At 33.1% G+C, this 24,942-nt stretch overlaps 1 protein-coding gene across 1 annotated transcript in view; it reads right to left on the bottom strand.

Annotated features, from left to right (window-relative positions):
* LOC129238919 (innexin shaking-B) overlaps positions 1–24,942 on the bottom strand; it is a 234,272-nt gene that overhangs the window by 88,639 nt on the left and 120,691 nt on the right. Inside the window, 2 exon segments of the mRNA XM_054874153.1 lie at positions 5,629–5,818; positions 6,362–6,495. Of these exon segments, the coding sequence (XP_054730128.1) occupies positions 5,629–5,818; positions 6,362–6,495 (324 nt within the window).

Below are 24,942 nucleotides of genomic sequence, written 5' to 3'. Positions count from 1 at the left end.
TTTTAATTGAAAAGGAAGCTGGTTTTAGCGCTTTTAAACTTTAAAGGTATCTGTAACTATAAAGGATCTAAAGAGTGGAGATGGAAGGACATTTAAAGGTCTCAAAAGACTTCCGACATACTCCTGTTCTTTATAAACCCATTGTCTTCAGCAACTTTCAAGTTCTTATTATTTATTTATTTTTTTTTTTACAATTAAACTATTTATAATAAATATTCAAACATTTCAAGAGATGATCTTTCGAAAATGAAAAATCTATATTATCTCAACGAATTTAGAGATTTTATTAAGCTCAATAAAAGCTCTAGTAATAGGAGCGTTTTGAGCAGAAAGCGATTTTGAAAGACCAACATAGAAGAACTCCGAACTACGCAGAGCTCTGGCGGGAATATTAAAGAAAATCCTCTCAAGAAGCACTGGACAGTCAACAGCATCACGGATCAAATCAAATATGAGAGACAGAAATAGGATTATGCTTCTGTTCTGCAATGATTTTAAGTTAATCAATAAGTATCGCTGTTTATAGGTAGGTATAAGAACCAAAAAGCGTAAATTAAGCAACAACAAATGTTAGAATACTTTCTGGATTCGTTCAATTTTAGCAGCATAGCACCAATAATACGGAGACCAAATGAAGGATGCATACTTCAGCGTATAAGGGTCGGAGAAATCGGAGCTATGATGCCTAACAAAAGCAAGCATGGCGTAAGATTTGGTAGTAATTAAATTTATATGACTAGCAAAAGTAAGCTTCGAATCAAATATTACATCTAAGTCTTTAATTTCACTTTCACGTGACAGGAGTGTTCTTGATATGTGATAAGAGGGGTCAATAACAGTGGCACGCTTAGAAAATCTTCCACACGGAAATACACGCCATTGAGTTATGCGTGAAGGAATGTCCCTATAGGAAAATAAGAGGGGTCCAAATTTACATACTTTCAGATAGTCGGACCTTCTATAAACTCTAATCACCTCAAAAATGGTAGATGACTGCCTAAGTTTTCTCAAAGTGTTAGAGAACTTCAACGCAGTATTATTGGGACGAGGGAAATGAAATAGCGAAACAATTCCTAATACCGGGCAGAAGAATTTCGATAAGTTATTTCCACTCAGCATAGTAGATCTACTGTAAGTCTTTTTACTGGTGACTTTACCGGTCACACTAGCCTGAGATACCACTTAAGCAAAATTGGCCTTTCTGAGACCATCATCTGTCGATTATGCGAAATGGGCACTGAAAATTCAGAACACATTCTTTGTAAATGTCCTACACTAGGCAGAAATGGCTACACTACCTTGGTGATATTTCTGTATCTCGATATAAACTGGGGAACCATAAAGCCCAAAATGTGTTAAAAATCTTAAAAAGCCTTAAAATACAGGGGTCTTTATTGATTTCAAAGACAAAACTGTTCAAAAATGATTACAATTTTAACATATATTGACTTTAGCTCGATATGACCACCCATTTGCCTTGACTATGGTCAAAAAATGAGTTGCATGCTGCACGAATGTGATCTTGAGGTCGTTTGGCCCATTCTCATAATCCCTTATTTCAGCGCATCCATATTGGCATATTTTTTAGTCCTCACTTTGCTCTCCAAAATGGACCAGATGGAATAGTCATGGGATTTGTGTCTGGCGAATTCGAAAGCCATTGTGTGGAACATGATTTTTTAACCATTCTTGGTTCATACGAGCTTTATGAGACGGTGCCGAGTCCTATTGGCACGTCCATGGTCTACGACCGAAATGTTTGCGTGTCCACGGCTCTAAATCAGCTTCTAAAACATTTTCCCGATAATAAGTCGCATTCACTTTGACACCAGGCTCGATAAAAACGATTGGAGAGCGTCCATCAGCGGTCACTGCGGCCCGAACCATTACTTGCGATGGGAAATTGCATCGAGTGACCATACGTAGGCTCAAATTCTCGTATGAGCTTTCGGTCAAGTAAACACGATCGTTTTGCGTGTTTATGAACTGCTCAATTAAGAATTTTTTTTTCATCAGAAAACACAATGTTAGGAAATTCGCCACGTTCGTGCAAGCGCAACAACTCCTTTGCTCTTTCGCACCGAACTTTTTTTTGCTGGGGTGAAAGATCGTGTGCTTTTTGGAATTTGTAAGCCTTGACCTTGAGCTCATTTTTCAATAAGCGTTGAATGCTGTCTTCCGATATTTTCAGTTCTTTGGCCATTTTTCTTCCACTTCGACGTGGATTCCGTTCAAGTCGAGCCTTCACTTTCCGAACCATTTCTGGCGTTGTTGCGGTTTTTTTTGGTCCACTTCCATAGCGTTTTGCAATGCTACCAGCATCATTGTAACGTTTTATACGTTACACTGTAACGATAGACAAATATTTTATTCACTTTGAGGTGACTGAGCTCATGAACAATGGCTAGTTGTGATTTTCCAGCCAAATAACTATAACGCAATCACACTATTACGTTTGAATTCCATCACAGAAAAAAAAAAATTCAACAAAACTGAGACGCAAATGCTTTTGATGGCTTATTAACAATATATTGAACTGTCATTATAATAGTTTTGGCGTTAATGTCATGAGCTGTTTTACAGATACAAGCAGTGTGAAGTTGGTAACACTTCATATCGTTCACCCTGTACCTAAACTACTTTTCCTGCACCGCTATTTTTGTACACAGTTTGCTATTATCTACCTAAATTTAAAAAATTCACATTTTTTTTGTTATAAACTCAGCTTTTTCTGCGAACAAAGGAGATGCACGTAGATTGAACTTCAAGTGCATCACTTTTGAATTCATGTAAACCATAATATAGAAAATTCAATCTTATTTATTCTGAGGTATTTCACTTGATTCAATGCAATACCAATAATAAAACCTCTTTATTCAAATAACGATAATAGAGCAAAGTTTTTGTTTTTAATTTAAGTGCAGGCAAGACAAATATTTTTACGGTATTCAGGACATGTTGGGGAACCCCTAGTGTGGCGTACCATTTATATTTTTTGACGCTATGTCAAAGTTTTTCCTTATATCCTTCAGTTAATTTAGCGAAAACTTTTAAGAAATAGTTAAATGTTAATAGTTAAAATGATTAAAAATAATTATTAATTTCTTGAAAGCTGAAATGCGGTGAAATGACGAAATGACGAAATAACGATATGGTGAACGTTGCTATACAAAAGCCTGCTTGCCGTCAAAAAGTCACAAAGTCACAAAGTCACAAAGTCACAAAGTCACAACGTTACACAAAACTGACTTTGGACATGCTATTCTCGGGTGAGTTTGGTGAGCAACCTGGTTCTGCACCATATAATTTCTATAATTGAATCATGGTTCTGCACCATACCATTTAATAAATAAATACATAACAGGTGCGCAACCACAATTTGCTCGCCAGATGGCGCTAAATACAGAACTAAATGTGTATGATATTTTGGTTAGTGGTTATTAGCAGAGTCACCCACCTATTCGGTAAGTATACACACAGTGCGAAATTGGTATATGCTGGCAGATGGCGACGGTCATTGACTGCCGGCAATGCAGTTTAGCTCTGCTTGGCGTCAGCAGAGAAAGTTAACAATAATATCAGCAGAGAATGTTCTCTGATAATATTAACATAGGAGAACAGAATGTTAATGGAATGAGAAAGCGCAAACGTGTTAAGAATTTTTAGTACAATAGAGATTTGGAAGCAGAGAATGTTAATGGCATGAGAAGGCGCAAATTTTACTGTTAACTATTTTTACTACAATTGAGATTTGAAAGGTTTGTAGTAAGGGATTTTTTTCTTATTTTGGAAATAATAAGCGAATAAGTAAAATTTATTACTCTGCATTAACATTCTCTGAGGTTATGTAATGTTCCAGTGAATAGCATTTTTTGTTAATTTATTGCAAAAATATATGACTTAACAAAAAAAAAAGAGGAATGGATAGCACTTCTTAGTACGCACAAGCACTAGCCAGGAAACGGAAATAAGCGCCAAAAAGTAGGCTCCGAAAAAAAATGCCAAAAAAATTTGGACCAAAACACCCCAAACAGTAGGCACCAAGGAAATATAACGAAAAAAACTAGGTACCAAAAATAAATTTCCTACAAGTTTGCACCAACAAACAAGCGCCAAAAAGTAGGCAGTGTTATTTCTTACTAGAAATTAGCAACCACAAGGAAAAATTCAGAAAAAAATAGCCTAAAGTGTATCTCTGTCCTTTTCCTCTTATATCTTTATTTCTCTCTCGTGGAACGAAAATGCCCAAAAACATTGCATAGCCTTGAAATTTTACTCTCCATTCTCGCTCGTCCATCGACGCATAAGAAGTTTCACTTCAAAAACAATTATAAATAAAATAAAAGCGTATAAAAAATCGACAAAATTTCGAAAATGCTAATTGAAGTGTTTAGAAAATTGTATGATATGCTGTTCGAAGCTCATTCAATTTAAGTAAAATTTCATGAAAACTTAGATTGGGTAGCATTTAAAAGTCAAGAAGTGACTTTGAAATTTCGATGAAACTGTGTCGTTTTTAAGACTATTTTTGTTTTAAATTACTGCACTTACTATATATAGTTAGAGATTTTTATGAGATTGTGAATTATATTTTTATTAAAACTATATTTTATTCAAACGAAAACTTTTTCGGGGGTAACAGTGCAAGCATTAAAAAGAGGTGCTGTACAATTTTTGATGAAGGCTCGTTTAAAAAGTCGGTGCACAGTAAAAAAGATAATTATGTTATATAGTAGCATCTCTTGGAAGAATACAAACCAAGTTTCAGCCAGATCGGGCTATTTCTATGTGTTTGGCATTCGTTTGAATCGAGGAAGTCTAGTGATTTTCCTTTTCCAACTCACGCTTTAGCAGTTGTGGTCACAAAATTAATAGAAATAGGGATCAAACTTGCCTCTCATCCCCATTATTCTGCAGATTTGGCTCTATCGGATGTCTCGGATAACTATTTGTTCCCCAAATTGTAGAAACAGCTGGCGGGAGAAAGATTTTATTCAAACGAGGAATTGATTGCAGAAACAAATGTCTATTTGACATAGTTGGACTAACCATATTATTCCGAAGGGATCAAAAAACTAGAACACCAATGGCCAGAGTCTATAAGCCTAAGAGACTATGTCGAAAAATGAAAAAGGATTACCTCAAACAATTAAGTAAATTTTATTTTTGCACGGACTTTTCAAATGACCCTCGTATTCTTATATATATTTTCCTACTTTTTGAAAGAACAAGCAAATTTTCGTAAATGCCGAATTTATCCGTATACTGTACTGTGTAGACTCTGTTGGGTCAGGATCTACAGACTTTTCTTTCCATATTTAGGTTACATTAGAATAAGGTGATAGCCGCTGGATCCAGTAGCTTAGAATCATCCAGAAACCCTAATGAATCTAATCAGTTACCCAAGTCGAAATACGCCACGAGCTATCAGAGCCTGCTTTTGGATAGTGCGGCGCAGTGACATGGGAGATATGAGATCGTTCTTTCTCCTCACCGATTTTGCAATTCACACATCATATTTCACATTTAAATGTCTCATACTTATTTATATCGAGTTTATTTGATACATATTTATAAATATTATGCTCAAATGTAAAAAATAGTTTTTTTGTCAGAAATATCTCTTACCTGAAAAAATAGCGTAAACGCCACCCATTGATAATATTTTGTATGCTTTATTGTGAGAGGTCCACGTCCCTGTGAATTATGAACTCCAGGAAAAGGCACCTCGGAGCCTTGCTTCTTCATGAAAGCATCCACCACTGTATATGTCGAATGTATCCAACAATATGTATTGAGGACATCTTCGGGAATGTCTCTGCAGATCGAAGCGACGAAATTGAAACAAAAAAATTAAGAAGAAAAAACATTATTAATACTGTGATGTGGCAGTTGAGATTTGCGTGCAGGGGCAACGTGTGGGGCTTGTACACGAGATGAGGCTTTCGAAAAGCATTAAACGCCTTGGCCCGCCCACTTTTTCCAAAACAATGCAGTGGCAGCGTTTATTGCTCATCAAAGCTCTAACTCAGATGAGGAACTTCGTGAGAGTGGAGAGTACAAAATGGAGTTAGGTACAAATACTCGTATGTGTGTGTTGTGTGAGTGGGAGTGTGTTCAAGCAATACTAGTGGCAGCAACTCGAGGCAGGAGTTGTTAGTTCGAAAGAGGCATACAGTTATTTAATACTTAATTTTACCTGTTAAACTACTTGCTCGGTGCTATATGTGGGCTTATTGTGTGCATGAGTATGTGTGTGTATATGGCTATAGTACTAGTTAGACGTTTAAGGTTTTGTGTTTGTTTGGGGCAAAAATTTGTAATTTTTGTCTTAACATTTTAGCATCCTATTCGATCCTACCTTGTATGTACACAGTCTATGGGATTTCCTACGTACTGCCGCGTCGTAACAGCGATCGAGAATGTTATTAATAAAATAACAGTTGCATTTGTGTGTAGGCGAAAAACAGGTGAATCGATTTTGACATGAGACACCTATACGTTTTAAAGATTTCAACGATTTGCACGTTTTTGTTTGTTATGATTTCCAAAATTCCAATCGCAATCACAATGGCGGGCAATGGTAATTGCAATACATCATTCGATGGATGTTGCGGCGCGATGAGGTCAATAGCGTACAAATTTAACGTTGACGTCATCAACAGCAGCAGCAGCAAAGTCCGTATTTGAAGCGAGCGCCCAAACACCGTAACAACGGAGTGGGAGCCAGCCGCAGCGCAGATGGAGGCGGAAGTAGTGACGACGATAGCAGTAGTGGCAGATGCAATGACAACAGGCAAGCAGCGCCAGCAAGCCATGGTTTTTGTTTTTTTTTGTTTGTTGGTTTTGTTTTTGTACGCGCAGCAGTATTGCAATTTATTGCGATTTGATTTTAAATTTCAATTTCGGTACACAGTTATGGTACGTTGCAATTCGTTTCATTTTAATTTGTTAACATCCCCCAATTAGCAGGTTATCATCACCAACACAGGCGAGAACGGTGAATAAGCAGAGACACACACCGATTCAGAGTTGATGTGTTGGTGTCGAGACGGAGACGGAGACCGAGATAGAATCGGAGTCGGAATCGGAGCAGACGGATGTATTGGATAGTTGGTGTTGGTGTAGAGGATTGAGGTAAAATTTTGTTGCGAAATACAAAAAAGAATTTATGTTATTGAGCGAATATCTTTGCTTGTTTTATGAATGAAATGCAATGTTTTCGAAACGAAAAATATTCGAAAATTAAATTAGAAAAGTTAATGTTTCCTTTTTTGTTGTTCAAATAAATAATAGAATACGACTGCGTCGCTTTGCAGAAAACTTGATAAATAACAGTAATTAAAGTCAACAGCAATATATGTAGGCTAATACGTAATAGTGACAATATTTATATTACAGTAGTAATATTACCTGGAATAATAACAAGAATCTATAATAGTTACGGCCTACTTACAATACATAATTAATCTATAATAGTTCAATAAATACATTTGGCGATTCAACTGTTAAATTCAATTCAATTCAATTTGGTGGTAAGACTGTGAAACGAAAAGCAATAATCGAACAAATAGTTGGGTGGTGGCGCCTTCGCGCGACACGCCACACGCCATACGCCACACGATCAGCAGCTGTATTTTCAAATTTTTTGTAATTATTTTTTGCAATTTGTTCTTGTATTTGTTTTTACTTCAACTATTTGCACCATTATTGCCACCGACTGCTTTAATTCAATTTACTTTAATCAAAAGTACTATTAATTGGGTATGTATGTGTATATGTATGTAAGTTTAGGTAGTACTCAATATACTTGTATGTTATATAAAAATATTGGCGTGTTTACATATACAATATAAAAGGGTCAGTTAGTATTATATAGTAGTTGCTATGTATGTAGATATTTTTACTTGGCGCTCGATTTGTACTTCGTATTATCGCATAATGCCAATCGTATTCAATATAATATCAATTGTAATTGCACCTATTACAGAATTATTACGTTCATTATAAAATTATTACAAAATTATTAAAATTATTTTTTGAATACGATAGTACGATTGGCTGGCAAATGTATTTGTATGTGTACAATTTTGGTTAGGCAGGAAGGATATAAATTAATTATAATATGTAAATAGGTTTGTACGTAATAGATATAAGAAATACACCAAAAAATATAGTATATAGATATATGAGCTTTCAATTTATTGTGGTAGTAAGCATTAAACTCCAAATAATTACAACAAATGATGACACTTTGTTGCTGTTTTGATACGTTTTTTTTTCGTTCTCATTTTTCTAACTAGAGTATACTTTTTGTTGTCGAAATAAACAAAATGTCTGGAAAATTTGAGCATTACTTCCAAATTGTATTAGAAATTATTAATAAATATGTAGGCGTAATAGAGATTTTTTTGATGTTAGACGAGTAATGTGCGATTATAGGAATGCAAACTTTCTTCTCGAATAGCATTTACGAGTAAACTTAACTGCTCGAATGTAGGGATGTATGACAAATGCATTTTAACCGCCTAAACGTTTCTTAAGATATATAAGTATGGAATTCTTCCATAAATAAAAAAAACTTATACATCCATCTTTTGGACAAATTTTGTAATCGTCATAGGTATGCTGGTCCAACCATGCCATACTGTGCGACTTTGTATATAAATATACATTTTTTTTTAATTTTTATTCGATAATAATAGATGGGTTGAGTCTGGGTCTAGAGCACATGCCACGTATACCACTTTAGATCTATTTAAAGCGTTTGAATTGCTGTTTTCAATTCGAAGAAACCCAAGACAAGAGGCAACTTTCTTTAGCTGACCATCGTTTATATGGGGTGTTCTCCGTCCGTCCGCGTGAAGGAAGCCCAAAAACCTTCGAAGACGCTGAATTGGAGGCATTGCTCAATGAGGATCCTTGTTAAACGCAAGAAGAGCTTGTTTCAGTATTAGGAGTTATCCGCCAACCCATTTCCAAGCGATTGCATGCTTTGGGAATGATTCAGAAACAGGGGACTTGGGTTCCTTATGAGTTAAAACCAAGGGACGTTGAACGTCGTTTTTTCGCCTGTGAACAACTGCTTCAGCTGCGAAAAAAGAAGAGGTTTCTTCATCGCATCGTGGCGGGTGATGAAAAATGGAGTCATTACAGCAATCCAAAGAAAAGAAAGTCATGGGGACTGCCCGGTCATGCTTCTACGTCGTCGCCTCGGCCGAATATTCACGCTGCGAAAGTTATGCTATGTATTTGGTGGGACTAAGTTGGTGTTATTTATTATGAACTGTTAAAACCAAGCGAAACCATCACTGGGGATCGGTATCGACTTCAATTGATGCGATGGAGACGAGCACTGCGCGAAAAGCGGTCGCAATAACTGTACGCGGAGAGGCATGACAAAGTGACCCGTTAAAACCTACCTGGAAACACTGAAATGGGAAATCCTACCCCACCCGCCATATTCTCCAGATATTGCGCCGTCCGATTATCACCTGTCCCGATCGATGGCACATGGTGACTAGCTGACCAGCAGTTCCATTCATATGAAGACATCAAAAAATGGTTTGTTCCGTAGATAGCCTCAAAGATACGAGATGTACCAGAAAGATGGGAAAAAGTAGTAGCCAGCGATGGGCAATACTTTCAATGATTCACTTGTAACCATTTTTTCAGAATAAAGTTGTATTTTACCAATAAAACAGCGAGAACTTAGTTGCGCACCTAATAATTTCATGGCATTTATTTTTTGAATTTCATAACTGGCATATGTACGCCGCGGTTACAAGTTACACAGTTCATTTGATAAGTCCAATATTTGAATACTTTTTCAAATAAATCCAAATGAGACAAATCAGCAAAAATGCGACGCAAAAGATGATTACTTGACTTGAATTCTTGCACGAGCTGTATTTTATAGGCTGGTAGGCCCAGATCCTTTAGTCAAATTTTCCACGTAGTCGAAGGACAAAGACGTAGTCGAAGAGAACGACGGTGAATCGACATTTGGGAGTCTTCTTCAACAATTCGCTAACAGATTTATTTGAATTGCCGATTTATAATAACTTACCAAACTTTACTGAACAGAAATGTCAATACAGTTTGCTATTCTCAAAAACACTCTACACATCAGCGGTTACAGGTGCGACTAATACCACTTTAGATTTCTTAATTTGAAATACTACAAACTATAGCATTTTGTTCGAACAAATCCTAACAGGAGTCTAATTGTACCTTTTTATGCCCCGACGAACTTAGTTGCTTTTGTCATCCCTTGGGCCTAGTTGTGGCTAGTTGTTTTATACCTATACCAATCAGATATATTGGAATTATATATAACATATACCTCTTCAATATTTATATACGCTTATTATGCGCTAATAGGTGCATAATGAGGCTAGTCGCTTTTCGTACTAATTTGGCATTGTTGTTTTTTATAGCTTTTTAAAGAGTTAAAAAAAAATTGTATATTTTTATTCATTAATTTGATGTAACAAAATTATTTTCGTGTTTTCATAGATGTCATTCGCATTCGAAAGGCCATTATAGCACGACTTGATGCTGTAAACTGCCGAAAGCACTTTACAAGGGGTCCCCACGATTGTTTTGGTAGTTTAACAAAATTTCGCTCAATAGAAATCAAAGATAAATGCAAGGGGTAATACTTGCAAAATTCAGTATTTAATTTAATATTATATTTCAATTTCTATGCTGTGTATCTATGAAAGTGCTCAATCTAAGGTTTCTATGATTTTGATAAGATTATAGAGATTTTTTTGTAAGGTCATGGGGCGTGGTTGAAGAACTGCTGCTGTCCCGTAAAAGAACAAGGAAGCTTTATGCTACCTCAGGTTTAACTGAAAAACTGACATTAGATAAATATATTTAGTTTTCGTAGTTACAGAGGTATCGAGATAAAGTAGCGACTCGCTTAGTGTAGCTAAAATAATTATAGTCTCTGAACTTTTACTGGTTTTTTATTTTAAAGGCGAAGTTTGTTTGTTTGCTTGTATTTATAGATTCCTGAACATTTTATTTGATTACCGTGAAATTTTGATAAGCTGTTGTTGGCTAGGAAAGGCTGGCTTGGATAGAAGTGACTGAAAATTGCAAATCGCTGGTGATGGGGTCACTAATGGTTCTAGGGTTCGTCACAAGCGCTAAGGGCGTTAAACCCATCAACATTATCCCGGATACTAAGGGGCAACAGCAATAAAGACAAATTATAGAAACTCAACTGTTATCGAAACTTAAGTAGTGGATCCCTGATGGTAAGGAACCATCTTAGCCTGGCAATTCGTATGACATGAACCCAAGAAATAACCATAGAGAAAGGAAATGTGACTAAGTTTGATTAGTACTAAATACTTTAAATTTCTCAAGCAAACTGTGTATATTTTATCTCTATCGGAACTTTTATGACTTGGCAATGAATTTTTTTATACAAGGTGGCGCTAAATTAATCACCTTCTTGGAAGATTTATAATTTTTGCAAATTTATGACATCTCGCGAATTTTTCGAACGACAATAGTATTTAACACTTGTGAACTAAGAACTGCAGTATATGGAACGAGTGAGGGTCAAATTCCATCACAAAAGATCAGATTTCTATCACTTAAAATCATTTTTTCATTTAGTAATATCTTTCAAAACGAAATTGGAAGATGAATTTTGCACCATCTTGTGTTACAATTTGGCAACCCTCTCTATCTAACTTTTGAAAAATTCGGCAAACGAAAAGTTTGTAGAAATCGATTGTCTCAGTTTTTCGCCTGTCCCCATTTCTATGAGAGAGGCGTCATTAAATGAGCCGCAAAATGTCAACAAGTTATCAAACTAACGGTAGGATCATCGAAACTAAGCGAAACAAGGCTCTCAATGTAAATGTTCAAATATCAGTACTAGTCTATTTGTGGTTGATTTCATAACTAAAAAGCCAGACTAATGTAAAAAATGTGGCTGATTTGTACTTACACAATGATATTCTCCTAGTATGTCAGACTAATTACTACTGATCCGGAATACTATTGCTATACTTTGTACGCCTTTTAAAAAATACAGAATCAATCTACAAATATTTTTCCCAGAAATAAATATCTAAAAATAGCAAATCCTTAATATTATCGCAAATTTATTTGACTCTTCCTATCAAAGACCGTCGCAGCCGAATGGGTTGGTGAGTGACTACCATTCGGAATTCAGAGAGAACGTAGGTTCGAATCTCGGTGGAAGATCAAAGTAAAAAATAGCGGCAGGCAATGGTAAACCTCCGAGTGTATTAATGCCATGAAAGAGCTCCTCATAAAAAATATCTGCCGTTCGGAGTCGGCTTGAAACTGTAGGTCCTCCCATTTGTGGAACAAAATCAAGAGGAGCTCAGCCAAACACCCAAAATGGGTGTATGCGCCAATTATATAAATCAAAGGCTTTGTTAAATCCCTTTCAAAGTTTTGCGGAATTGCGCCTTGAATTCAATTGAGTGCTTCGGGGCTTGTCAGAGGCGCATGAAGCTGCATTCAAGCACATTCGATCTGGTATATTAAATTAACTTTCAAAGTGGCAATTTGTTACATTTTAATTTCAATGAGCGCTGAATGAAATTAATGAGATTTTACCACAACACGGCTGGCATCGCAAAAAACTTTACCGCATCCTTTTAATTGCATTTCTAGTTTAATTAAGACAATGCACACAAACAATGTGATTTTTCGCATTTAATTCACAACTACATATATAATACTTGTGCATACATATTTTTGTTTGTATGTAATAACAAACGTTTAATTGGCGTTTAAAATGCATCTGCTTGTTGATAAACAATACATTTTTTTTGTGGAATATTGTAGTTGATGTAAAAAATTTTCGTTAGATGTTAACGAATGACTTCAATTTCGAGCTTTCTAGTAAATTTCATGTTTTTCTTAGTTTTATGAATAACGATGACCACTGAATCGATATTTTATTGATTTCTGTTGATTCCAGTTATTTGCCATATGCTTCCATTTTGTTTGCCAAATAAAAAAAGTCAATTAAAATTAATTACAAATATGAAATTTCGATAATAATAATGTTTTTTTTTTAATTTTGATTGATTTATTTGTAAAGATTAATTAATCGAACTTTTTTTAATGTGATTTTTTTCAAATTGTGATTTGAATGTGAAAAGTGAGCGGTGAGCAGTGAGGAGTGAAAAGTGAAGTGGTTATTCAAATTCAAGTGATATCAAGTGATTTCAAGTGATTCAAGTGAGAGTGAGCTGATCACAAATTAAGGGTGACTTAGATAGTAGTATTTAAATTGGTGGTATTAGTTTGGTGACAATAAGTAGTAGTAGTAGTGGTGGTATTAGTTAGTACATAGTGAGCGAATGTGAGCATATTCGAACTAATTTCGTTAGTGACTTGAACAATTTGGCTTGAACTGAATTTAGTGATCGAATAGTATTGAAAAGTAGTTATTCAGTGAGTTCAGTGAGTGAACTTGTGAACTGGTGAGTTGACAGTGAAAGTGGTGACTGAGTGACTGAGTGAAGAAGAAGTGAGAAGTGAGAAGAATTACGAGTACAATTTAAGAAGTACAAATATAAAATTAGAAAATTCAATTTTTTTTCTGTAATAAAGAATCACGTAAAATGAAAAGGTGTAACGAAATCTAACGCTCAGCAACACGCAATTACCGCATTGTAATGATGCTGAATTACAAATACATAATCAATGTTTTACTTATTATAAATTTCTTTTAGTTTGATAATTAACTTTTTTAATTTTTATTTTTATTTAAAATATTTTTGTTGAAGGTTTTAAGTTGGTTGTGTATTTTGAGTGTAACGTAACGCTTAAGTTATTTTTAAAGTGGCGCTCTCAAACTAAATTTAGGAAAAATGTTGATTGATTGGAAATTCAAGCAATTGAGTAAAATTTTGTGGAAATGCAAAATTTACTACTGACAAGTTCATTAAACTTATTGCAAATTAGAAGAAAAGTGAAGGAAAGCTGTTCATATTTTGTAGGAAGTGGAAATTAGTGACTACCTCAAACTTTTAGTCACTGAAATCCTAAAGATTGTAACTGTTCCGATATTATTTTCTAAACAACTACTTGAATAAATCGGCTACTATAGGCTTAAACTTGATGCGGGCACCAGCGTCTAGCCTGGCATGTATATATTTAATAAAACTTTACTGTTACTTTTCTTTTTATGCTTTCAATTTCTTAGTTAAGGGAAATGCAAAGAAAAAGCAATTGCCGTTTGACATTTGTTTGCAAAATTTTTAAGAATTCTTTTTTTTTCAATTTTATTTTTGTTAGCAATTTTATATTTTATGATATCCTTATGGGGTTAGGTACACCGGCAAGGAGAAAATAATTGTTTTTTGAAATTTTTTGGAATTTGGTTTGAAACTTTTCGCAAAATTGTTTTAAATGTTTTTTCATACATATATTTTTTTTGTTAAATTTTTTTGAGGTTTATTTAGAAAATTTTTTTCTCGTAACTTTTGGAATTTTTTTTTTATTATTATTTTTTTTTATAATATATGATTTTTTGATATTTTTGTTCATATGGTATATCTTTTTGAAACTTTTTGTAAATATTGTTTTTGTTATCAATTTCATATTGCATGATACTTTTTTGGGGTTAAGCACACTGGCAAGGAGAAAACAAACTTTTTTCATTATATTATTTTTGGCGAAATTTGGAGATATTTTTGTGAGACTTTAAATAAAAATTATTTACTATATTTGATAATTTAATAAAGAAAACTTTCTGAAAGTTTTGTTTTTGAATGTTTTTCGAAATGAATTTGGATACGTTTAGTTAGATACGTATAGTTGTTTGAAAAACAGTTTTGTTAGAATATTTGTTGAAATTTGTTTGAATAATGTTTCTTTTTAAGAATTTTTCGTGAAATTTGTGTTTTTGAGTTTATAATTTTGTTTGCGATTTTTTTTAAATAGTTTTTTGAAATTCGCGAATTATTTTGGGAATTTTATTTCAACTTATGCTTTTTAACTTTTTTAATGTATCCGATATTAAGTAGGATAAGTTTTTTTTTTTCGAGAAGTTGTTTGCAAAGTTTTTTATGGAATATATATTATGTTTAGATACATTTTTTTGAAATACTGTTTTTTAGATATTTTTTTATTGAGATATATTTGCAATTTGTTTCGAGCGTTTTTTGTTTTAGAATTTTTTGGAAAGTGCTTCATTATTTATTTATTTATATTTCTCGTTTTAAAATTTGTATATTTGAACAAAATTACCGTAGTTGTTTCATGTATAAAGTGTGGTAAACAACTGAGTTACAGCCAATCTACTAGATGCAAAAACAAATTGTTTCGTGGTGCGTAACGTAACTCATTACTGAATTATTACAGCGTGGGAAACCGAGAAAATCAGTTACAAAAATATTTTCCTCCCCTTGCCGATGCAATACTAGAAAAGACATTCTTTGCTTAGAATGACGGAGGCTTACCAAATTTTTTTCCCTAAAAATACGTACATTTTTCTGTTCTTTTAAAAAAGAATTATATTAGAAAGAACTGGCTGAATTTTCATAAGAAGTGGTATCAAATCCACTTTAAAATAATTATTGAATTTTAATCAATTTAAATACTTTTATTGGGTTGATTCTTTATTCAGTTTATTTACACGTCACTTCAGCCGCAATCTCCACATTTATCTGCAATTTTTATGCTGTTAGAACAACAATGCTACAATAATATGTACACCAATGCTTCCTTAACGGCCTTGCGGACTTGAGTTTGGCGATCAGTAATTAATTTCTTCACTTCATTAAACGGTCAAATTGATAAAACTTCAAGTAAAGCGGCATGACGTTAATAGTATCTGTAGAATTGTGTCACAAATGGCGCAGTAAGACTAAATGCATCTTTGTAGGATAGCCACTATAATCTAACTTGATCAATTTATCTATTTTTCTTTCGTTGGTCTTCAACAAAATCTATGTCAACTAATTTAATAATAATTTCATATATATATATCTAAGCCTTCTTGATTAGATCCAGAGTATTCCAACGTACCTACAGAAAGGTTAAGATGCTATGTAGTTAAAAAATTATTAAAAAAGTTTCACAATGGATATTGCCAGTTCATTGATTTGCATTAAGTTTTCTGACTTGCATTCAGTTTGGGCCATTCGAGGGCAATCCAATTACGCTGAAATTAATTAGTTCGAGCTATACACCAAATGGGAGCATTTAAAAATTAATCAAGCAGAAGTCATGTAGAAGCTGTGTTATTGTAACAGGTATGTAAATAACTAAAACAACAACATACTCGTATACACTTATTAAATAACAGTTTGCAATAATTAAGCCTTACAAATACGAATAAGCTCTTAATATAACATTTAAAGGCATATAACTAATTAAATATCCATTTTTATTTTTGTACTGGTTTGTACTGAGAAAATAGTTAAAGGGGAGTAGCTAACGTTTTTGTTGGTTTTTTGTTTTATTGCAATGGTATAAGCAAAAGTTGAGAGTTCATTGCCGTAAAATTTTAATTAGTATATTACGTCTTTTAATTGCTTTATATTTGTTGCTCCTATTTTTCTTTGTTAAACTTTCATTACAACAAAAATAAATATTTCAAATGATGGGGGTGTATGCAGTTATTTAAAGAGGAAGCTATATTTATTACACTGCTGAAATAAAGCCTTTTTAGTATACGTGAAAATGTAAGTTTATTTGTATGATGTAGGTATGATGCAAGTATGTATGTTATCCAGTTGAAAGTGCGTAGGTCTACTGCAAAATTTTCATTAAATTTTCAGGAATAAAATTTGAAACTTTAAGCAATATAAAGCTCCCTTCTTCGAATAAACAAAGTTTGGCTCCTTTTTTCTTTAGATATTGTAACATAAACAATTTATAAATTCAAAGCTTACAGTAAGAATCGTTTTCTAGTATAATTAACAAAGTGGCCTTTACTAGACAGACCGATAAATTATTGCTAAATTTAAGCCACCATTGAACTCTAATTCCACTAATTTTATATTTTCATTTTCCTGTGAATTATGCTTTAATGAATTAAACTTGACTATGAAGTAAATCGAACTGCAAATTTGGAGGGGATATCAACTAACCTAAATATATCGACTACTAGCAACAAAGGCTTTCGGCCTTTAAACCATGGATAAAATGCATAAATTGCTCAAATTAATTCAGAATATAGAGCAAAACAATCCAAACATTCCAGGCATACATATAAGTCATATATGTGAGGGAATATCTGCGTAGTAAAATGAGAGCAACCTACATATACATTCCTTCAGATAGTCGGGCGGCTTTGAAACCCATTCTTTCAAAAATGGTAAATGACTGCCTGAACCTTCTTTACACGTTAGGGAACTTCAACACAATATTATTGGGTTGTTTTCCTGCTCATGAGGAATATAAGGTAAATGAGCTAAAAAAGGGGCAAACATGTCTTAAATTGGTCCAGAGCTTTTCTGTGGACTTACAAAAGGCCACATTAATGAAGTTCTTAGAAAGTGGAATGAGAATACAATTTTTGAACACTGGCGCATTTCTATCGGTCAGCGACAAGCGAAACAATTCCTATTGCCGGACAAAAGAATTTTTGGTTAGCCACTTTTACTCACCAGAGTAGACTTAAGACTTTTAACTGGTTAGCCATTATAGGCCACTATAGCCTGAGAAATCACTTAAACAAAATTGCTCCCTGAGACCATCGCCTGTCGATTCGATGAAGTGGATATTGAAAATTAAGTGCATCACTATAAACTGGGAAGCGATAAAGCCCAAAATGTGTTAAATGTCCTAAAAAGCCTAAAATATAGGGTACCTCAAGAGGCTTTGCATAAAAGATCTTGTTTGGTCTCAGTATGCATTAGCCTAATAATAATAATAATAGCAATAAAGTAGTTCGCTTACATAATATAGAGCCTGAACGCAGAAGAGAACGTAAGTTGAAAAATTACTCTGCGAAGATCTAGAAGAGTACAGTATCTTGATACACTACATGAGTAAGTCCAGCAAGTATGCAAAGCTAAAGCTCTGATGGTGAAATAAGGCAAGAAAAAGACTCGCGCTCATACTAATATGTCAATGACCTGGTCGCATTATGCTCCTATATGCTATGAAAGATAAGGTTCACCCAGGTGATGAAAATGCAAGTGAGTTATTAAGTAATAATAACTTTAACTGCAGTTTGTCCTAACGAGAATTAAGAGCTGGCGTACATTTTCGAAGTTGGCATTGGAGACAGAAATTGGCAGACTTTTCAGCTAAGGCAGTTGCTTTCTAAATGGATTTACACATTATAAATTAATTAATTTGCTATTTTTTCAACTTTTTTTCTCTTGCAGTAGATATACACACGTGGAAATTTGCGTGAGGTGTTGAGATTTAAAATGTGGCTGGTACTGTTTTGTTATTCTTACTACCAACTGGTATTTGTAAATCTTAAAAAGTACGTACTTTTCGGTATTTACTAGGATTTTCGAAAATAGAGCACGTTAGATGCGAGCTTATACTATAACCAATTCCATATTTATTATGCAGGGTTTTCTAATAACTCTTTACTTTTGTTTAATTTTGATTTCATTTTTTTCTTTAACTTTTCTTTGTGTTTTTTCTTTTTGTTTTGTTGAGAGGGAACTCTTTGATTATTATCTTTTGTAACTGATTTTTTACTTTATATCTTTTGAAAACCATGTGAAAACAATAAGTCATAGTGACTTTATGCTTATAAGTCTGAAATTGACTTAAACGCTAAATACTATGAGGTACTTATGGAATGACCGTATGTATGTAACTAGTAATTAAAGTTATGTTAATGGTGCTGGTTTAGTGCTAACAATGCGTTCAATTATATATTTGTGTATTTGAAACTAACGACTATGCTGTAGAAATGTATGTGTGTGTGTGTATGTATGCCAACACGTGAGCTAATCGATGAAATTTCTGTTTTTAAATTATTTAAATATTTTTATTCGCAATATGTTTAGTTTCATACTGGCTGCTTGTGCAATGCGTGATTGTTTGTGAGTTTCAGAAAAAAAAAAAAGAAAAATAACCAAGTGAACTGTGACTGGCGAATCGTGAGTCGTGAACCGTGAATCGTGAATCGTGATTATTTAAATGATTTTTGTACGTGAGCTTGTTTCTTGTGATTAAGTTGAAAGAAATTTGGTGAAACTCGAAGCTGTTTTCTGTAGTTTGAGAGCATAAGCAATTCCAAAGCACAACAACTTGCCATTTCCTACAGCTGTAACCAAGCGGTGATATATATAAATGTTGAAATGATTGCTTAGATGATGTACCTAAGTGGTGTGAATTGATAATGAGTTTTAGTTGATTTGAGTTGGTTTAGCAAACTTTTTAGTTTTTTTTTTATTTCTCATCTTTATGCTTGTCTATTATTTTGTTTGAGTTTTCATATATATATTTTTTTTTCTTTTAAATTAAAATCAATTTTAAAATCATCCAAAGTTGTTTTTATATTTTCTTAATTTTTGTTTTTATAATTTTATTCTTGCTGATTTGGTAGGTCGTTATGATGATGTGCTAATACTTGATCTGTAAATTAGTTGTTGGTGAATGGTGATTGAAAATTTCAAAAAGGTGATTTCAGTAGGTGAATTGAAGATGATTTTAGCGATGGATATTGAGAAGTATGCGAATATTATGGAGAATTAGCGAAAATTGGTGAGAAAGGTGATTTGAGTAGAACAAGAGAAGGTGATTTCAATATTCAAAAATAACAACAAAACAAAATTAATAAAAATCAAGTAAATTGTTTCGGTATTAAATAGAAAAATTAAGATTGTTATAAAAAATTGTGAACGGGAATTATAACGAGGAGGCGGAGTAAGTTTTATGTACGTTTTTTATGTAAACAATAATATGGTTTTTTATATTTGAGCTACGCGCATTAGTTTATTTTGTTCTTTTAAGGAGAATTAACTGCATTACCCGTTTGTAAATGGTAACTCCAAACGAATGAAGCCTTGAAAGTGCATTCAAATTAAGCACAGTATTGTTGTATTATATATACAAGTATTCATTTATATTTTTATACGCTTTAGCCCCCATTCCTACAGATCTAGCTCCTATTTGAAAAAAATAATTGTTGTGCTTAGTACTACATACATATTTCCATTAGGGTAATATCGCAAGTGACTAGTCATAATTCAAAGGAAATACGCTTAAGTTGGCATGTTTGAAAAATTATTTTTTGAATTTTTCTGGGTTAGAATGAAATTTTATGATTTTATTTTCACTATTTACATAATGACAATTTGTTGCTCTGTGCAATAGATGATCCAAATGCTGTTAAATTTTTTGATCATCACTTCCATATTAAAAAGATATACCTTTTTAAAAACAGTCTACGATTTAAAATGGTAGGGATATTCGGTAATAACAAAATACAAATCCTTAATTCAAATAATTTTTTGAGATAAAAAAATTATCTACCCTAATGCTCACATGTATGTATGTTATCTCACTCTGAGCTACATCTAAAAATCTCATTTATTCTGATTTTAATGATTACAATTGTGTGTTAATTACTTTGTAATCAATTATAATTACACTGAACAATTGTGAATAAGACGCACCATTGAGTTCACGAATGAATCTTGCATGCTGAAAAAGAATCCATTGGCGTCAAAGCCTCTATCGTATTTCGTTTTTCAAATAAAAGAGGTTGAAACGCCTACAAGTAGCGTTTTTCGTAATCTATGAAATATTTGTACCTACAATTGAGCTAAAAGCACCGATATTACATATATGTAGAATATATGACATGAATAAGTAAAAAAAGTTCTCTTTAAAATTAATTAAAACTCGAATTGATCGCATCTTTTGTTTTTTGCAAAACTACTGCAAGCCTATGTTAGTTTGATTGCGTATACGCAGTGTAGATCTGACAGCTGGTTCAGCTGAGGAGATTGATTCGCTATTCCTAGTACGTTTCGAAATGTATTAAGAATAATAGATCAATTTGCACGTTAGACCTAGTTTGAATTGCAAGTTTCATCTATTTAATAATATAAAAATAGTGTCTGACAATAACGAATATCAGTATTGTTGTCGTAAAATATTTCGTTTTTTTTATTTTCCTAACTGCAAAAATTATTAACTTTCAATGTCAAAAATACCATTATGACATGTTTTAATTTTAAAGAGGGCAGCAATTTACCCAGCGAACTCCAGAATAAGCTATAGAAGTTTACCAATATTATTTGTGAATGTCATGAAGCAATGTTATTTGCACTTACTGGCAAACTTCTTTAATATTATATAATTTTTAGATTAGCAACTTGTTTCCTCCCACTTAGTACCCAAAACTACCCCAAAAAGTGTCGTGTAGACTCAGAATAAGAACGAGCTGTAGAAAAGTAATACAAAACAAATTGTAGCTAAATAATCAGTTCTTCAAATGGGATGAAAGATTTTTCGCTTTCTCTTTAAATTGGACAACTTTTCCATTACATTTGCAAATAACTTCGATTGACTTTGCATTGAAATCCTATATACAACAACTTCGTATGGAGTTACATAGCCATATAAAGGTAGTAAAATAGTTTAACCAGTTTTTGAGCAAAACGTATTGCTTTACCCTTGTGACATTCATCACAATTTCCCAATAATTTTTCAAAGTGAAGCCACCAAACAGCAAATGAAAGTTTGTCATTAAAATTCCTCTGTGTTGCCTTTGTTTTGATTGTCATCTACAAAATACTGATTTGTTTGCAACGAAATACTTTGAGCGTTCGAAAACTGCTTTTTGAAGCAGTCCCAATAACGAAGTAATGATTACCAAGTAATTAAAATATAATTATAACTGTCAAAAGCACAAATAAGTGTTTTTACTAAAAAAATTACAATGGTTTTGCCTTCATTTCAATGATAGTTTCAAAGTCGTTCGCCACTCCAATTAATTAGTTTAGTTCTAAACGGAATATTCTTGATTTCTCACACGTAGCAAGACGCTGTTTATACGTATGCATTATTAAAAGCTACTTTCTGTACCGCTTAGTAGCTGAATTCATTGCTACCTGCCGCTCGCCTCTACTTGCCACCTTTCTGCGATTTAATATATAAACATCATTGGAGTGCACTGTGTACATTTGTTAACAATACCAAACCTATAACAATAATAATAGCAAAAGTGGTTAGACCAGAGCGTAACGGCGTTGACAAACAGCATTTATGTATGCATGTATACACATAATTATTACATGCATACATTTCCAAGCAATCAGCGAGTTAAATGTAGCTGTTAAGTAGCGATGTAAAGCAGTTGCTATTTGTAGAGGCCAAGCTTTTTAATTGAGCGCACCGCGGCTGCTTGTTTATCAATATGAAAGAAAGTAAGTATTTGCATATGTTCATTTAAACCTTTATAGATATATGTATGCGTATCTTTGTAATCAAATGCCACTCTGTTACATTTCCGCATGGCGCCAGTGTTTGTTTGCCTTTTTACAGTAAGTTTCGCTATTATTTGTGCTCTAGGTTTCGCATTGTTGCTTGAGAAACTTTTTAACTTCACATTCCTTGAATACGTAGTACTATTTATTTATATAATATTATTATTATGCTGTTAATAAATTGCATGCGCTTGATTAAGTTGATCAATTTCTTCCATACACATCTAGCGTTTACTATCGAAAGCTGGTAGCAGCATACATATTATGTTGGTAGTAGTTATTTAGTATATAATCCTTTTAAGGCATATGTACACGTAAAAATAAAATAAAAAAGGTACGTACTTAAAAGCGCACGCGCGCACACACATAAACATTTATCAGACTGAATTAGCATCGCTTCAAATGTCGATTTTATATACACATATATGTACATATGTAAATATGTACTCTTACCTACTTACAAATACAAAAAAAATAAAGACTAAACAAAATTTTTGGGCATGTGTGCGCGCCAAATTATATATGTATTGAAAAAATGTTCTACTACAAACGAAATGAAATAAGTCGCGCTCTGCAGTAATAATTAAATTTTTATTGTAAAATATAAGTTTACGCAAGTGTATGTATACACTAATGCATCCACTAATACATTAGTAAACCCTTACATATATCCGCTTGAATAATTGGAAGTAGTTTTTCAATGTTTCCCGTAAATGGTAGATGCCTTTAAGCACTCATTTGAGCTTTAAATATTTATGAGCGTACTTTAGGGTGCACCTTTAGTATTTTTAAATATTTTTAAAAAGATTTCAAGAAAAAGGTCCTGTAGTTAAGAATTTGTGATACATTTAAAAGTTTTTATATCTGTATATTAAATATACACCATCGATATATTCCCAGTAAGGTTATTGCTTTAATAAAGTCATCGTAGCACAGCCTCTATTTTCTTAAAACTCATGACGTACTTTTTTGATCTTTGTTTTTAATTCCACCTATACTATATTAGTTCAGCACTGCCATACTGTGAAATAAATATGATATTTAGATACTGATACATTTTATTATTGCCTCATCTTTGTAAGTAATATAGTTTCGCATTGTGGTAGAAAAATGAATTTTAGATACAAACATCAATTAATCGATTGAATTAGGCATTGCAAGGAAATCATTGAATGCGCTGGTAAGCACCTAAGCACTGCAAAATGATCATTTGAATCTGGTTATTCGGATATGAACACCAAATTAAATATCAAGTTATTGAATGGTGTTCTGTGAAGAAAGATCATTTCAAATAAAGGCACCGGTAAAAGTATATAACAAGGATTATGCTAATTCCAAAAGAATTGTATGAAAGTTTAATAGTAATTTTTTTGTTGTGAAGCAGTCGATGGCAAGAGTATGTCGTGTCTGGCCTAAAAGAAACTGGCAAAAATTGGCATTATTTTTATGATAATTCATATTCATCTCATCGGCTAATAATTGTGAGTGAATTTATGATGAAAAGGCAAATTATTTCGTTGCACTATTCACCCCCTTTAACTAATTTGGCACTTTGTGATTATAACCAATCACTAAAACTGCATTTGGCACTTTTTATGAAAGGAAAATGTTACCCAGTTCAGCTTAAGTGACGTAAGCTTGAGGGATCAATGCTTTCAATTCAATGGCTGTAACAAAGTTCACTTTACAGTTCATATATCCGAATATCAGTTCTTTGCTTATGTCTTTGGAAAACTTTGAGATTAGTTTTATGTGCTTTGATACAATATATTTGAAAAGGGAGCTATTATGCTACTATAGCAAATTAGTAATAGCAAAATTAAATATTGTGTATACATTTGCCATACACTTCTGCCATATCTCCATTTGATTTTAAGCCATTTTATTAACTAAACCAATACTTTATATTTATATGTTTTTAAACTGTCTGTTTTGTAATCATTATTAAATACTAAAAATTTTCCCAATTCATGTACTTTTACTTCGTATAATAAATAATTAAATAATATAACACAAAATAAATACATAGCCCCTTATTAAAAAATAATATTTCTATACGGTGAACTGTTATCCTAAACCAAGCCTCCCCTACATTTTGTCTCTTATGAAAAACTCTGCATTGAAATATTGATAAACATTTAGCAGTTTTTCAAAAAGTGCAACAAAGACACCATCAGTCGAATACAAATATTGTTGCTTTAAAGAAATTTATGCAGATAAAACATGCAGATACATGGACTTGGTGAGTTTTCATGATGATGCGAAAAGGTTGAATTATTTTATTTTGGAGGAGTTCCATAGCATAAATCTTTGCCGAAGAAATAGCCGCAACTTAATGGAACACAGTATTTTATTATTACTGTTAAGAATAAAATAAGTCACAAAAAGTGACTAAGACTTTGGTTCATCGGATGCAACACTGGGAGCATAGTCATGGAGAGCAACACAATCATATCTAATCGGAGTTGGCTTGAAACTGGAGGTCCCTCCAATAGCATCAAGACGCACGCTACAA

This window comes from Anastrepha obliqua, chromosome 2 (assembly GCF_027943255.1).
Source record: "Anastrepha obliqua isolate idAnaObli1 chromosome 2, idAnaObli1_1.0, whole genome shotgun sequence".
Classification (NCBI taxonomy): Eukaryota; Metazoa; Arthropoda; class Insecta; order Diptera; family Tephritidae; genus Anastrepha; species Anastrepha obliqua.
This window is presented reverse-complemented; position numbering and strand designations above follow the sequence as displayed.